This window comes from Nanorana parkeri, unplaced genomic scaffold (genome assembly GCF_000935625.1).
Source record: "Nanorana parkeri isolate BGI_ZX_2015 unplaced genomic scaffold, ASM93562v1 scaffold1863, whole genome shotgun sequence".
In the NCBI taxonomy this organism is placed as follows: domain Eukaryota; kingdom Metazoa; phylum Chordata; class Amphibia; order Anura; family Dicroglossidae; genus Nanorana; species Nanorana parkeri.
The window spans coordinates 232170-249175 of NW_017308131.1; the positions used below are offsets into that span (position 1 = coordinate 232170).

Sequence of the window (17006 nt, forward strand, 5' to 3'; positions counted from 1 at the left end):
GGTTCCGCCCAGGGGGGGGGGGGGGGGGGGTTCGGGGGAAGTAGTGGACAATAATGCTCACTCAAACAAATCAGTCTGGGGTGGATGGTAACTGTGGGATGTACCATAGGGAGAAACGGCAGAGCTCAGCTGGCCAGGCTGAGCCTGCTCGAATCAGTGAGAGAGCGGCGGAGGATGCCGATGTAGCACTGTCACTGCAGCCGCGGCTCACTGGGTCTATCTGTCAATGGGAAGCTCCATGGGATGACAGTGTGACGTCAGTGAGGGGCTGGCAGGCAACTGTCCAATGGTTGGCTACGCGTTTCGAGGCCGGTGCCTCTTTCTAAGCCATACAAGGAATTCAAGCCAAGCCAAGCTTGAATTCCTTGTATGGCTTGAATTCCTCCCCTGGGCAGTACCACGCCACCTTCTGGACAGCCACCTTCTGGACAGCCAAGCTTGAATTCCTTGTATGGCTTGAAGCCAAATATTAGTAATATAAAAGTGATCCAGGGAGTCACAATTAAGTGGAAGTAAGCCTGGTATAAGCTCCTGTGTGGTAATGTGTTTTCATAATACTTAGGAATATTTTTGGTAGCCAGTTCTTTACCAAGTTGGCAGTAAAGGCAACAAGCAAATATACAGATTTGTACTCGTGCACTTAATATTTTAGAGGTACTTGATTAGCCTCAGTCCAGAATTTTGGCAAACATCAAATGATCAATTTAAAGCTGTACTTTAAAGAAAGATATACCCTTACGAGTGGTGCCTCTTCCCCCTGCAAAGGTTAGAGTTTTCTCTTCACTTCCCATTCCAGAGTAGAGAGAGCACGAAGTGGGAGGAGAGCTCTCCAAAGTGAGGAGATCAAAGACAGTTGTCACTAGGACAGGTTTACCCATTGAAACTTTTTCCCTCACTTCCTGTTCCTGTGACAAAAAAAATGGATTTCTCATCATATACTGGAAAGAATGGTCACCAGGTCCAAGAGATGGGAGCTCAATGAGGAATACAAATAGAGGCTCTAACCTATCCACATATTAAAAAATATTTTGGCTTTTACATACACTTTAATGTAATAAGGTGCTTTATAAGAGTGCAGTTATAACAGTATTTGTATTATAGGATAATGACACTTTGGGTTTATTTAAAAGTACAGTCAGAGAACAGTGGTGTGTAGTGTTTGGAATTCAGTTTTAGCAGCACGCAGTAGGAAAAGAAAAGAAAGTTAATTTTTGTGCTGCTTTCTGAACTATTAAATTAGATAAATCCACAAGTCTTTCTAAAATGTTATCTCATTCTTACAGGTGGCAGTGTCCCTCTCTGATATCGATGGTATCCATACAGTCCAAAGCAAAGATCAAGCCCGATGTGTCTGTAATGGTCATGTCAGCCATTTCAGCTGGGATGCCACAGCTTCCAAACTAGGTAGTGTTCAAATTTGTTACAATACTTCTTTTCCTTTTGGTCTCATTCAGGTACTGTATGCATGGATATCAAAATAGAGTGTTTAAAACATAATTCCTAAGGCCCTTTACACATGATCAGAAAGGCAGTATCCATTCTGACCACCAGGGGATCCATGCACAGATCCCTTGCTGATCGGAGAAGTACGAACGTCACGCATCAGTACTATCCGGACCCATGTCAGGTCTAGAGGCAATTGGAAGTAAGCAGACACGTGTCCATTTACATCTGATTACCTTCTATGTCACATTCAGGTCTGCCAAAATGGAACTCTATTTGGTTTTTTTTTTGGACCTTGACAGACTCCGAGGTAATCGGATGTAAATGGACGCAGGCCTATTGACATCTGCAGGCCTATAGACTAACAATGAGCTTCCGATCAGGTTTCCCTGAAAAACTGACAGGCGGACCTGATTGGAACTCCGTATGAAAGGGGCCTAATGCTTCAGAGCACTCCCTGATTCCTGGGGAAATAGGAAAATAGCAAAACACATTAACTGTTTATCTATAATTTTACAAAAGGGGTCTCCAGCACACTTTCAGGCTAGACCACGGCCGTAGGAAGGGTGAGGCAAGTGAGGCACTTGCCTCAGGCGCAGCTGCGAGGGGGCGCAGCCAGGGTCGGACCCGTATTCAGTGAACACAGCACCGAACTCTCCTGTTTAGTAGCGCTATTATAAACACTCTGTGACTAGTAAACACTCAGCACTATCCGCCATCCCTCACTCGGTCCAATGATTATGGGCATTCCCCACCAACACGCCTCCACCTATATGCAGAACCCTCTCCGGTCCGTCAGCTTGCATGAAACGGCCAGAAAAGGCACTCACTGCTACCGCTGCCCTTCCACCACAGCGCTCACCACTCCGCTCTCCTCAACATCCTCCCGTCTCCTAGCAACCAGCTGGGTGTTAAGTCAGGGTCAGGGCAGTACTGAAGGGGGCGGAAGGCGCCACCAGGACTGGCAGCGTGACTAAGGGGAGAGCGGTGACTGATAACGGGAGGCTCCTATACAGATCCCCACATGCTCACATGAAATTTGTAATGTGATTTTGTCACATCTGTGCCCCCAAAAATAATTTTTGGCATATAAATTCTTGAAGTTCTACAGAACTGGAGCTTTGCCATTGCCACTCCGGAGGGTAAGAGGGAGGACACAATTTTCTGTTCTTGCCTCGGGCGCAAAAGGTGCAATCTACAGCTCTAGGCTAGCCAGCAACAAGAACAATCTAATCTACATCAACAAACGCATGGGGGAACCCACATTGCATCAAGACATGACCCCAATAAGTGTTGTTCCTAACTATATACTATCTATATATTATCTACACAAAGTTTCCCATCTGTGGGACATATACTCTATAGCCACACACCAGAGGCCCAGACGTTACCTTCACAAGGCAGCTGTGTGCCTTCACCAAATCCGAAATCAAATATGCCATCCGCCCACATCTATTTAAACTTGCAAAAACGAAAAGGCAGAGGAGCACACACGACAGTTCAAAAGGGGTCCCAGCACACTTTTTATACATTCGTACATTTTCTTTTAAAGAAGTTGTCAAACGATATTGTTAACATGAAAATAAATGTAAGCAGCCAGACTGTACTGTACATCTTATGTTGCTGAGCCCCATGGCATTCACATGATTTGATGTAGCTTTAGTTATGGCCATGGTCAGTATCACTTCTAACTAGAAAACAAACCAATATTCAGTGGTGCTTTCTCATTGTAATAGTCATTCATTTAAAAATGTAATTAAGACATTTGCATTTTAATAACGAGGGATCTGGCTGTATGCTAAAGCCATTGTATTTTATTTTTCAGACAAAATCAAGATTCATGTAGATAGTGGATCTCTTGAGGTTGAAGGGGACTGCAAAGAAGACCCTTTTCTGATAACAAGGGAGCATAGAGAGGACTCTGTTGAGAAGACCATAGTGGTGAAGGTGAGGACTCAACACAAAGGTTAACTGAAATGCTGAGAATTAAAGAGTAGTTTTATTTATTGCCATATTTCAGGGGAACATTCCTAGACTGGTAGATTCTATAATATATATTCTATATACTAGGGAAGGGGGTTGCTCACAGTGTCAAATAGAGTATTAACAGCTCCAGGGTTTCCATAAACATTATAGTAGAAAATTGGTTCCCTCTAGCAACAAGGCATTGCCAGCAGTGCTCTAATGGATCCCCATACTAATTGACCTGTTATTTTCACTATAAGAGTGTATACTGTGGCCAATCAGTACAAAAACCGAACTTGCATGTATACGGCTTTAAGCCATTTATATTTTAAATTATTTCTATATATACTAAAGACTCTAGATTTTTCTATGATTTATATACAGTCTTATTATATATTTGCACATATCTATGTACAATTGAGACAGTGATCACTCTGTGTGGCGATCTGGATATATTTTTCCTTTTCTATGAAATGATATTAACGCTATTTGCGGCATATAAGTGTAACACGCAATTTCCAATGAAATGCTGATTGAATTAATTGACTAGTTATAAATCACCTATGCTCAAAGGAGTAACTCACGCCCCTCTGAAGAAGCCCCACTCGTTGGGGGGAAACGCGTCAGGGATAGCGTGGATGGAGCTTCCCTGTACAGCTATTTGAATTATCCGCCGAACCAGAGGCTTGTGGTTGGCATAGCAAAACAACCCCACTGAGCGGATTGAGCTTGCCGGCTTGAACCTTGATGAGTCAGGATCTAAAGTATTGCCTAAATGTCCCTTCTGTGTGATTTATATGTTTATACTTTTTCTATTCAATTAAAATATGGTTGATAAATACTTGTATGTTAATATATTACTAATTTAATCAGTTCCAACTTGGGATTTCCTTGTTGCTAGAGGGAACCAATTCCCTACTATAGATTCTATAATAGTGTAAGTGACTCAGAGTGCTGAGGCCACAGAGGGGCATCTAGCATTTTTTAGGAGGAGACCAATTGCATACTAACTGTTTAGAGCTCCAGCCAAAAGTTTTATTTTTCATTGCATGGTCTGTCACTGAGACAGGAACATGGAAAATATCCCCAATGGTCCATGTTATTGAGGGCACATACTTTTCTACATACTTTGTGCCAAAAAGTGTCCTCCTTTCTCATCTCAGAAAGTTGGGAGGTATGATATCGGCCTTGTATTTATGTTTTCTATTGCCTTTCAGGCCAGGGGATATGAAGAGCAAACCACGGAGACACATCTTGTATGCCCGGCAGGTAAAGGAAAGATAGAGGGTACTTAAGATAATGTATTTATTTATATATATATATATAAAATGATCTTTCCTTTCTGCACAACTAGACTGTGAAAATCTTTCCTGTTTGTGTGCTATGTGTTGCATATTGGGCAAACACAGATATGCCACTGGGTTATCCCTCTGTGACCACAGAACATTTGAGAATTCTCAAAAAAATTTCACCCATGAGATCTATTATGTGAGTGATACTAGTTTCCTGAACCAAGGTTCCCTTTCTCTGTAGTTCCTTAGGCATCATAGGACTGCCATATTATGACAATGAAAATGCTCTTTTCAGGTGAGAGAGCCTTTAGCACAACTAAAACTTTTTATGAAACATTGCTGACAGGCTTTACGTTTCTTTTTGCAATAAAGCTCTTCTGCCTGCCGAGGATATTATTTTCAAATGTATACTGAGGTTCACATATACAGCTCACATTCCTTCCAACCGTTCCTCATTTGGAACCAAATTCCTCTGTCCTCATTTCCTCCTCAGTTGTTCCTTTTTTGATGTCTAGGAAAAGGTACAATTAAACTACAAAAAATGCTATTATGCACCTTCATCCTCATCTCTTATCTTGTTCTTTTCTAGATGTGTTCTAAACTTTTCAGCCAAAAGAAACCACTCTGCCTTCAAAATGTATCTCCTAGTGTTCCATTTTGTTTCATTTGTTCACCCCATCCTGCTTTCTTATTTTTATGCCAGATACCATCAAAAAAGTAGCATTTACCTTAAATACTCCAGACCAGCTGGTCCCAGGAACTGAACGTGCCCACATCATTGTTATAGGTGAGAACTGGATACTGTCATGTTATTTTAAAAAGACATTTAACTTTTTTTTTCTAACTATTACAATCCTATTTTGGCAGGTGACATCATGGGCCACATCGTTGTTAATTTGGAGAATATACTTCCTTTACCAGATGGATGTGGGGAGCAGAGCGTGTCAAAGCTTTCTAGATATTGCTCTTCCCTAGTATATTTGCAGAGTTCCAATGAACTCAAACCTGAAACCAAAGAAAAGTTTTTGGAGCACATGGTGAAAGGTAAGTTGGGCTTGAGAAAAAAAGAACTAACTGACAAGGACATCAGAACGCTGGAAAGTCAAATAAAACCTCTTCATAGAGACTGTACACATTGCAGTTGTCTTTATCCCTCTTTTATGGCTCGTAATATGGATAAACAGGTAAATGTCAAGGATATCCAAAATTCACAGCATTCAAATATATGGTTGTTTACAGTCAGGTCACGTGGCAAAGGAGCAGTGGTTACATTGGCTGCAGTTGTCAGAAGACTGAACGTTATACTTTACATATTATATAAACCAGAATCTACAGTCATTTTATTTTTTTTCTCAGTCTTTACCTTATCTGATGATCACAGAATTCAGAATTGGCCTCTGCTTTTATTACTGCGCTATTTATATAAATTACTGTGCATTGGGGATGCACCGATACCAAGTGCAGTACTCTGTACAAGTACATGTACTGATACTTTTCGAGCTCCAAGAGTAGACTAGAGAAAAATTCAAAAGTTAGGAGGCAGCTGTCATTTGTAAGGAGCACACAGAGCTCCTGGGATTTGTACATCTCTGTTTTAATGTATGATTTTGTTTTTATAAATATAAATAAAGGGATGCACCGATACCAGTTTTGTGAGTACAAGTACCACTACATGCCCAAGTACTTACAAGTACGAGTACTGATACATTTTTGGTTATTGTCATGTGACAGTTTTTCTAAAACAATACAGACTCATGATTTCAGGACAGTGGTGGAGCAACAGAGCGCGGTCTCAGCTGCAACCCTGATAGTTCTCATAAAAATGCCAAGTATCGGCATTGGTACTCGAAAAGTATCGTGTGCATAGCTTAGTGGAACACAATGATGTGTTCAGCTGCCTACTGACTGAAGCAGAATGACAAACATTCACATTTTGTAAACATTGTTTTTAGGAGAAAGTAATGGACAGACACTGACAAACACATGCAGACAGACAGACATAACTGAAGTATATTTAGGCAATTCTTATTATACACCAAGCTTCACAAAATTTCTAGTGAACATTTGTATAATAATAAGTTTGGCTATGGCAGGAGCTGGGGGCACTTGTTATGATGATGTGTGGGCTTAACACAGTGGAAGGTAGGTCTTCAGTAACCTGGGGAAACCCGAGTCAAAGACCAGCGCCTGCCAAAATGTTTGAGTTATATTGGAGAAGGGTTAGAATCTACTTCTTTTTAGTGTTGTCTGTGGATCCACGTGAAAGATTTCTTTCCACCCTCTGTTTTTCAGTGGTGTCAGACAAACCAAGTAGTGACCCAACCACAGCCCAGGATTTTGTTTTTGCTTTTTAGCTGTGGTTGAGCGGAGTGGTTGAGGTTGTGAACACTTAAGATAATTTCCCTGAACTTCCAGTCTTTGACCTAGGGACAGGAAATTTTGTAAGACTATCAGCAGAGACACAAGCATGAATAGAAAAATGTGTTATATTGTAGTAGAGAAGGGATAGAACCCTTTGGAGGTTCTTATTGATGCTTATGCTTCATGTTTGGAAGATTTATCCTCACTTCATGGATGTTAAGATGTGGTCTAAACAGGTACTGTAAGGACAATCTCCTCTATAGGTATACAACAATTAGAATGTTCCTAACTAAAACTGAAAAATGTAGCTAGTCCACCAAAAGTTGATCCAGTTCCTCCTATTCCATTCTTCATAAAATGACATAAATCAGGATGCAACAAATCCCAGACGCCAGGTTGCCATGGCGACTAGAAATTATGTCCTGGCACCTGGGCTTTTGCCAGCCTCCTCCACCCCTGCCTCAGCTCTGCTCCCCCAATCTCTTCTCAGCTGGGAGCCCGCTGTATGCTGTGGTCTGTGTTCCCTTCGATCCCCGCCTGTATCAGCAGAGGCAGCAGGGATTAGAGGGGACACAGCGCTGCAGCTAGTGCTCAGTGAGGAGGAGAGACCGCTGCTAGCCGCTGGGCCTCACCTGTGCCACCTCTTCTGCTGGATGGGAGATTTGTAATTGGTGGTAGAAAGCCGGTGACAAGTCTTCCATCCAGCAGCCGGAAGCAATAGCCAGCCTGCAATTGGCTATTTTAAATTGCAATAACCAATAGCAGGTTGGCTATTGCTCCCAGCCACTGCCTGCTCTGTTTTCATTCAGCTGCCTCAGCAAGCAGCTGTCATTCCCCAGCTAATAGACCCCTATTGTCACCTTAAAGAGAACCTGTCATCTCCAATGTGCTATTACATAGGGGGCTTGTGAGGAAGACACAGGAGCTCATGCCCTGGCATAGCAATAGTAATATCAGTAAGGAACTTATGATATGGTGTTACAGAGGATGACAGCCAAATGTGATATCTGCCTACTATATTCCCTGCTACCCAAAAGCTACTGGGTGACAATTATTAGATAGAAGCAATCCATATAACAGGTTATGAACCATAGTCACCACCTCAACGTTTGTAACTTAGGGCCCATGTTCTATGGATAGATCCTCAATGATTTCTCCTGAATGTATGTGTGAGAAGCAAGAAAACAATTAGAATACTTTGGGGTGATTTATAAAAATAAAACAGCAAAAACAATCCAAAAAGAAAAAAAATTGAATTTAACAATCAAATAGTGATCGCTCAGATGTTTTAAAGCGACCCTGTCATTAATTTCAACAAATTTGTCTAATACGATTAAGTGTATTCAACATTTTGTAGACAGGGTATTTGCATGTAAAAGCCTCCCATGTGTAGAGTTCCAAAATTCCTGAGACTTCTGCTGGGTTCGTTGTTTTAGATGTGATGTTTGACAGATTACTAGATGGGGTTGGGCATGACCCCGTTGTCATGGTGCACATCGGCACCAAATCAGCAGCCCCAGCAGACTCAGAGCTGTCACTCCAGGGACATGCTATAATATTCCCCTTTACTCCTGTAGGGAGGTGAAGGGAGAGATGGAGGAGCTGGGCCAGCATGGAGAATAATTAGATATTCCCAGAAAAGAAGAGGGCTATGATGTGCAAGAAGGGAGAGGGTTGTGCTAGGGAATGATTCTTCTTGAAGTACTCAAATTTTCTAGCAAGTTCAAAGGCACAATGCAAGGGAATAACAAAACAAAAATCACTGCATGTAAGCATATCAAATACATAATTTATTATCTGCTTTTACCTGTATTTATTAAGTTGATGACAGGGTCCCCCTAATGAATACTATGAGTAACAATTCCTCTTATTAATGTTGCATTTAAAAAAAAATTTTTTTGAATAAACCATCTCCATAGTAGCAAAATTTGGAAGACAGAATAGTGAAGTTTGCAAAAACAAACTTGTATAAAATATTTGCAGGATCTAGAAGAACTGGACAGTTTATGGGTGTGGCCTTAAATATAAAGAGATTTTCAACAGACATGTAAATTTCCTGGATATTTGTACAAATTTCATTCAATTCACATGCATCCCAATTTCAGAACTCGAACCTGTCCGAATGCAAACTAATCTGAATGATCTTTCAACGAAAATTTGGATGTGTCTGATTTTCGTTCAAAAGTAAACTGAATGGGACATGTGACTGTTCTCTGGCCAATCAGATTTTTTTTTGGCTGTTGGGGGTTGCATTACAGGCACGGTCATGCGACTTCCTGTTGTGGATCTTTCTGAAATGAACATTCGAATAGATATGAAATCCGAATAATGAACCAAATTGAGTTTCGGATCTGAAATCCGAAAAATGAAAGCAATAAAAATCCAAATCAATAAGAAGCAAACCAAATTTTTTTGCGGGGTTACATGTCCTCTAATTTACAGTTTTGTGATGTAAGGAGGAATATGTTTGAGTAATAATGACTGCATAGAGAGCTGTATTATGTATGATTTGAAAGTCAACACAAGGTTTTGTATAGCATAGATTATAAGTATATCACTTCCTCTCTGCAGGTTACCAAAAACAACTAACATTTAGAAATGACAATGGCAGTTTTGCTGCCTTTTCTGGTGCTCCTTCTAATCTATGGTATGTATTCATTGGCCAACTAATGACCGCAGTTTTATTTTGTTCTTTTTTTTTAAGTTGGGGGGTATCATTCACCAATTGTAAAGCAGTGTACATGCAGTATGTTACTAAAATACATACATTTTTGCCCCCTTATAAGAACTGTTCCCAATTGTGTTTGCATCTACTATATATCTGATATAAATTATAATATTTATTATAGTCAATGTAATCCATTATGATTTTATATTACATTGGATATCAATATTGCATTATGATTTTTTTTAAATAGCCAATGTTGGTTTAGAATTGTACATTTGTTGAATTCTAGGATACAGTTTTTATTTCTCAGTCTTGCAATGCGGGACCATAGGACAGGACAGGTACAGAATAATTACCGCACGTGGCTTTTTTTTTGGGACAATACTTACCACACAGTGATATCAGAGTTGTTAACCACTAAAGGAACAAATGATAAAAGTGTATGAGAGCAAATGTGAAAGATAATAACGGGATTAACTTATACACATGCAAAGGAAATCAATTGCCTAGCCATTGTGGTTTTGAATAAAACACATGTAATGTTGTTACTTTTTTACAGCATTTCATACACCAATACACCAATAAATTAAACTAATTGCATTTCATTTAAACACTCAAGTTTACTTTGTTAGTAAACTTTCCAGAGAAATATTACCACTTTGCTCTGAACGATACTCATATATATTGACAGAATAGGCTGCTTATATCAATTTTCTTTCAGAAATCTTTCTGAAAACAAAAAAAGATCTGTTGGTCAATTTTCAAGAAAGCCTTTGGATCTTATAGTCTTCATTCCATGTTGTTTTACCCCCACAAACAAGCCCCACATCTACTAGCCTTGTCCCTATACCTTTCAGTTTTACTAATACATTCTGTCCCTCTTGTTTTGTAATGTTGACATCATTTTACAACTCATCCAAATGGTTTCCATGGCTTTAAATCCAACCTACCCAGCATGTTATGTTCCCAACACTCATCTGAAATTGGGAAGCTATTATTAGTGATTATTAGGGATTAGTGGTGAGACATCATCGGCATTAGAAAACAAGTTAAGTTGAATGTGATTAATTTCCGTCTATAACATGAACTCGATAAATGAGAACCTTCACAGACATTTTTCTCTACCCGACTGACCCCACTTAACTACTCCTTGCCTACATGTGAGGTCATATGATAACAACACGCTGTTTTTACAGCATACTGGGTAGGAAAAAGTAGGAATAGCGCACATCTAGGTGAAAATATACAGCAGGCAAATAGCAAATACAGCAACAGTGATAAATGTTAATGGTAAAATTATGGCACTGATTGAGTGCATTGAGAGCATGTGTCTAGTTCCAGTGCACTCAGAATAGAAATCAGTCTGCTTCTGCAATGCAATTACAGTATATGCAGTCTGTAGTTTGTAACAAATTGGGATGAGGTGGGAGAGAAAGGCAACATGGGGGAACCAGCAAATGTTCAGACACACATCGCTTCTAATCAATCTGGTTCTAATTCATTTCACTTCTACAATGCACATTTTTTTTCTTAGCACCTGGGCCTGTGTATGCCATTCCAACCTAATGTCATAGTGGTAGTCAGACTTTTTAAACAATAAATAGATGTGGCCTTGTTGTTAATTAGATATGCAGGAAATAAGGACATTATCATTGGTACTATATGGAATGAAAAGAAATATTACAATCATTGAGAAACATATATTAAAATATCCCAAAAAGTAGATGTCACACCTTTGCAATATAGTATAGGGGGGCCTGGCAAACCAAGGGCTGGCTATGAAAATTGTAACTGCTTGAAAATTATTTTATTTTTAAATAGAACCTCTCTTTAACCATTATTCTCTTGCAGGATCACAGCCTTGGTAATTAGGGCTCTTAGTTGTGCCCAGCAGTTTATCCACGTAGACGAGAAGATCATTCAGGAAGCTATCCACTGGCTGGATACTACACAGTTGCCCAATGGATGTTTTAAAACTGCTGAGTCCTACTTTGACCATGAACTTGATGTAAGTAGTTCAGATCTGTTACACTGATATATTGACAGTGTTTATTCATAAATTCATATTTTGTATAAATCTCTAATTCTTTTTCCATGTTTAGATACTTTGTAACTGCAGAATATATAATTAATTTTAAAAATGTATTTGTTAAAGGAAACCTGTATGGGTACATAGGAAGGGCCTCATGGCTGACCTTAACCAGTTGCCTGGCTGTCTCTGGTGTCTTTTAATTACTATTTATTGATAAGGAATAAGTATGGAACCATGATTTAGAACTTTTAGATTATAGATTTTAGATTTTATTTTTTCCAAGTCATAAAGTGTTGAAACCAATAGATTAACATCAAAGAAGGCACTAGGCTTATTTGGAGTAGAAGTCGGTGGCAACTGTCTCCATATTTCAGTCATCACAGGTATTTTGTAACTCCTTCCTGCCCGCAATAATGATATAATATTCTGTTAGTAGATTTCAGCTCCTTATGGAAGGTAAAAATACATTGCCTGACTCAAGACACAAACTCTGAAGTCACCCCTAAGACATTTAATTTTAGATGCATAAACAATCATTTGAAGGACATGATACTGGCTATAAGCAGGGATAATATACATGGACCAATCCACTTGATATTGCTTGCATAGTATTTATGCCATGATGATGTCACTTTGGAGAGACCCAGCACCACAAGTAACCACTGACACCCTTACACCAAACCACTGCAGCTTGGCATTGCTTCACTGCCAATGACAAACAGACACTGCATCTGCACATTTGTCTAAGGTCCATTGTAATGCCTGTGCACGTTTCCACTGACTATTGCTATATCTGCGCACTTTTGCACCATCCAATGCTGCTCCCGTGCATGTACAGTTTGCACTGACTGACTCTGAGTTATGCTGAGTGTAGCTTCAACTATGTCAGCCCCTTATTCCCTTAGGGCAAGCAAGCCTGCCAGCATTTGATTGTCTCCAGGATTTATACACAGTGCTATGTTCACGGGCCAGACAAAACAGGAGGCTGAGCAATGAAAAACAAGCAGTACCTGTGATATAAGAAGTACAGTTGTCGCAGAAGATGGCATAAAGTGGTATCATGGCAGGAACATAGTCAGTGGGACAGTGGGAGGGTGTTGCCTGGCAACAAGACGTCATGGGTAAATTTCCCTCAATGAAAGAGAAGCAGCCAATGGGGATTCAGGAGTAAAAGCTGAAGCTCTGAGCCTCGTGGTTGCTTGAGTCAGCGGAAGTGCGCTGAGAGGTAGGCCAACCAACTTGGGACACAGAGCTACAGACAGCCTGTTGCAACAGGTCTTTACAGGGTCAGCCATGTATTCCAAGACATAAAGACTTTCTTAAATGTATTGTTTTTAAACATGATGAATTGGTTGTTACGGTCTCTAACCATATCTAGAAAAGGTGGGGGAGTAGTGGATCTCCATTCTCTAGTAATATTTAATTCTGCTGCTAAGAATATGTGGATTATGATAGCTCTGCAGGTTGACTGACTAATAAAGCCATAAAGCCATTTGTATAATAAGCAAAATTCACAGTTTTACCCTTTCTGATATGAGTTTCAACACCATATTCCAGAAGGATCTTAGTGATCTGCGATACCAGAGCAGGTGGATGAGAGACCCTACATCCCCACATCATCTCCAGCATAGAGGAAAATGCAGAATATAACATATAGCCAATCGATAAGTGGTCAGATACTACTTGTGATCAAAAATTTGAAGGCGTTTCCAGTGGTAAGAGCAGAGTGAAGCTTGAAAGGTAGACTGTAGGGCTTTTTGCCACTGGGTTTCTGAAAACTGCCTATTTCTTATCCCAATTTCAACATAGTTTGGGATTTAGTGAAATGTGTGGAACACATGAGGGTATGGTAGAAAGAAACACCTTTACTATGTTTGGTAGAATCCGTCAGAAAAGTTTATATTTTCTCATTAATATGGCAAAAGCAGAGATTGTGGTTAAAGCATAACAGATGTAATATTTGGAGATACATATACCGTGTTTCCCCGAAAGTAAGACCTACCCTGAAAGTAAGACCTAGCGCTATCTTCAGTGAGCATGGAATGTTGTAATTCAAGTAATCCTAGTCATGGAAACATTTCAAGTTTTCTGCCTCATACAGCTCGCTAATAGTATAGATTCAATTCACGACCGAGGGTCTCAGACTAAGTTGGGGAATTTAATTTATAAGTGTTGGATTGGTAGCAATCATTTGCATAAGAGTGTGGCAGGAAGGGGTAAGGGGGGTGATGTCTGATCATTTTCAGATCTCTAGTGTAGCTAGCGCATTGAGAAATTTGCTCTTGGGTATGGAGGCTCCACCTTGTAATGCAAGTAGTAACGTATTTTGATCCCTCCCATATATAATTTTCTAGACCTACATATTTGATCTGGTCTAATACAGATGTATGATGATAGTTGTATATGCTGGGAAGGCCCCAGCCACCCAGAATTTTTCATCTGGTGAAGATATTTGAGCTACATCTAGGTTTGTGATGTTTCCAAATAAACTGCTAATATATTTCTGGAATAAGTGAAAGTAGGGTTTAGGTAAAGTGTTCAAAATATGTACGATAGTTTGAGTAGCTTGAGCTTTTTAAATAATGTAATTCTATATTTTGTGAGATAGTACTCAGTACTCAAAGAACTTTACTTTTGTCTATTTAGGATAGGTCAGTAGGGATGAGGACTACCAGGCACGCAAGGGCCCTAGGTTCTCAGGGGTAGGGATATTTAAATTGTAAGGAACATTTTTGTGTTGATGTAATACTGAGGCCCATGATTTGAGATTTAGAGCTATTGACTTTATAATAAGAAACTTTGCTGAATCATTTAAGAGTTTCCTGGATGTCTGGGAGAGAGGAAACCAGGTTTATGACTATGAGGACCACATTGTGTGTGACTAAACCTATTTTATAGGGATGCACGATACCGATACTAGTATCGGTGCCGATAGAGAGTATTTGGGCGAGACAATAAAAAGTGTCCCTCTTTCTCATCTTAGAAAGTTGGGATGCACGAATGAGTAATATGTTTGTCCTGAATAGATAGGTCAGTTTTTGCAATAATTGAATTTATATCCTGATGTAGTGTGTACCTGAGGGGTGTAAGCATGTCTTTCAAATTTGCATGTAACACATACTGATTTATTACAGAGATATGCTCAGTCCCGGTTTGTAAGATGCGGTCTAGTGCATAGTGTGATGCCTATGAGTGTTTCCCCCATTTTCTGTTTGTAATTAGTAGGGCTGCGTACAGTCAGGGAGTCATGGGGCACTCACTAGTAGAAGCAGGGTGGCCCAGGGATTCTTGACTGTGCTGGTAGACATCCAAGTTGCCAATGATGTTGCTGTGAGAAGAGGTATCTGGGCATGGAGATCTGCCAGCTGCAGATCTGGCACCATTTTGACAAGCTTGCGGCAGTGCTTCTGCGGGCCCATCCTGCTTCTCCTTCTCTTGTGCATTTCTGCTGGCTTTCATCTGCAGTCTCCGCTGGTATCAGAGGTTATAACTGGGCTCTATTTGCTGCAGGGTTGCTCCTTGGGACACTTGTACAGAGAGCTTTTTCAAAAAGCAGCCATTACTAGTGCTTGCCATAGGCAAACTATCATAGGGAGATCTCACCTCTAGAGTCCTAAAACATATGAGGAATGACTCATCCATCTTGTTTCTATAACTGATATATATTACTATAGAGGGGCTGACTCGTTAAATGTCTTTCTTTTTTAGGGTGATGATGATGAGCTTGCACGAACTGCATTTATTCTCATCTCTCTGCTGGAACATCAGATTGTCTACAATGTAAGTTCTTTGATTATATTAGCCTTTTGTATGGCCATTTCTTAACAAGTCAGAAAACTAAAAACAGTACAAAACGAGACACGGAAGGAAATATATAGTTGTTGGGGTACATTGTCTGATGTGTTATTATTCTGCTCAGGGCCACAAAATTCTTGCTACTCAGTCTTGAAATATTGCCTATTCGTATTTTGAATTTTGATATGCAGCCAACAGATGGAGGACTCTTCTCCTATTTCATAGTATTCCAGGGACTCCTTAGCTACTTTGTTATAAAAATCATGGTATTTACAGAGCTAAATTGTTTAAGCTAAATAGTACACTGCCTGGCCAAAAAAAAGTCATACACTCTAATATTTCGTTGGGCCGTCTTTAGCTTTGATTACGACACACATTCGCTGTGGCATTGTTTCAGTAAGCTTATGCAATGTCACAACATTTATTTTTCGTCCATAGTTGCATTACTTTTTCACAAAGATCTTGTAGTGATGGGAGAGTCGGAGCAATGCGTAAAGTCTTCTCCAGCACATCCCAAAGGATCTCAATGGGGTTAAGGTCTGGACTCTGTGGTGGCCAGTCCATGTGTAAAAATCATGTCTCATGCTCCCTTAACCACTCTTTCACAACTTGAACACGACAAATCCTGGCATTGTCATCTTGGAATATGTGCATGCCATGAGGGAAGAAAAAACCCATTGATGGAAATCCCTGGTCAGTCATTATATTCAGATATATGGCTCCCAGCATTAAAATAATTTTAAAAAAAGTTTTAAAAAAATTAATTAAAAAGACAAAGAAATGTTAAATAAATAAAAATTAAAAATGCAAACAAATAAAAAAATTAAGTTTATAAAATAAGATAAAAAATCGAAAAAACTTTTTTTGGTGTCATTTTAAATTAAAAAAATGTTTTAATTATATTATAATCTTCTGAACAAGGGGAACAGACAGCAAAACAAACGTGACCCTTCCCTATGCTATCCAGAACGAAATAATGTTTTTTTGGCTGGAGTTACACTTAAAAAATGTACCTGTTCCGACTTACATACAAATTCAACTTAAGTACAAACCTAAAGTCCCTAACTTGTATGTAACCCGGGGACCGCCTGTATGCCGACAAGTAAAAGAGTGATGTCCCAAACTCCCTCTCCAGCTTGCTCTTTTCATTTGTTTCTGTCTGACATATCAATTAGAGACAGGGTAGAAAACTGCTTCTGCTATACTCTATCTTTAGAAAACCCACAGTGCTCTGATAATAATTTATCCAAAACAATTTTAGTTTCCCTGTATAGTTCATGGCTGCCTTAAACATGTTGTTTTTTACTTAAAGGAGAACTATGAGGTGAGTGCTTTTCACTCACCTCATAGTTCTAGCCGACCTGTGACAATGAGACTGTCACAGGTCGGCTCAGTAGATCGGGAGGTGAGCGAACACATAACGGGTTCGCTCACCTCTCGATCCTGTCAC

General features: G+C 39.8%; 1 protein-coding gene across 1 annotated transcript in view; it reads left to right on the forward strand.

Moving 5' to 3' along the window:
• LOC108799967 (alpha-2-macroglobulin-like protein 1) overlaps positions 1-17006 on the forward strand; it is a gene marked incomplete at its 3' end in the record, with an annotated part of 73330 nt that overhangs the window by 38593 nt on the left and 17731 nt on the right. Inside the window, exons 20-27 of the mRNA XM_018571917.1 lie at positions 1284-1404; positions 3269-3390; positions 4626-4677; positions 5404-5487; positions 5568-5744; positions 9633-9708; positions 11581-11737; positions 15470-15541. Coding sequence (XP_018427419.1) covers positions 1284-1404; positions 3269-3390; positions 4626-4677; positions 5404-5487; positions 5568-5744; positions 9633-9708; positions 11581-11737; positions 15470-15541 — 861 coding nt within the window. The remainder of the gene's footprint in view (positions 1-1283; positions 1405-3268; positions 3391-4625; positions 4678-5403; positions 5488-5567; positions 5745-9632; positions 9709-11580; positions 11738-15469; positions 15542-17006) is intronic.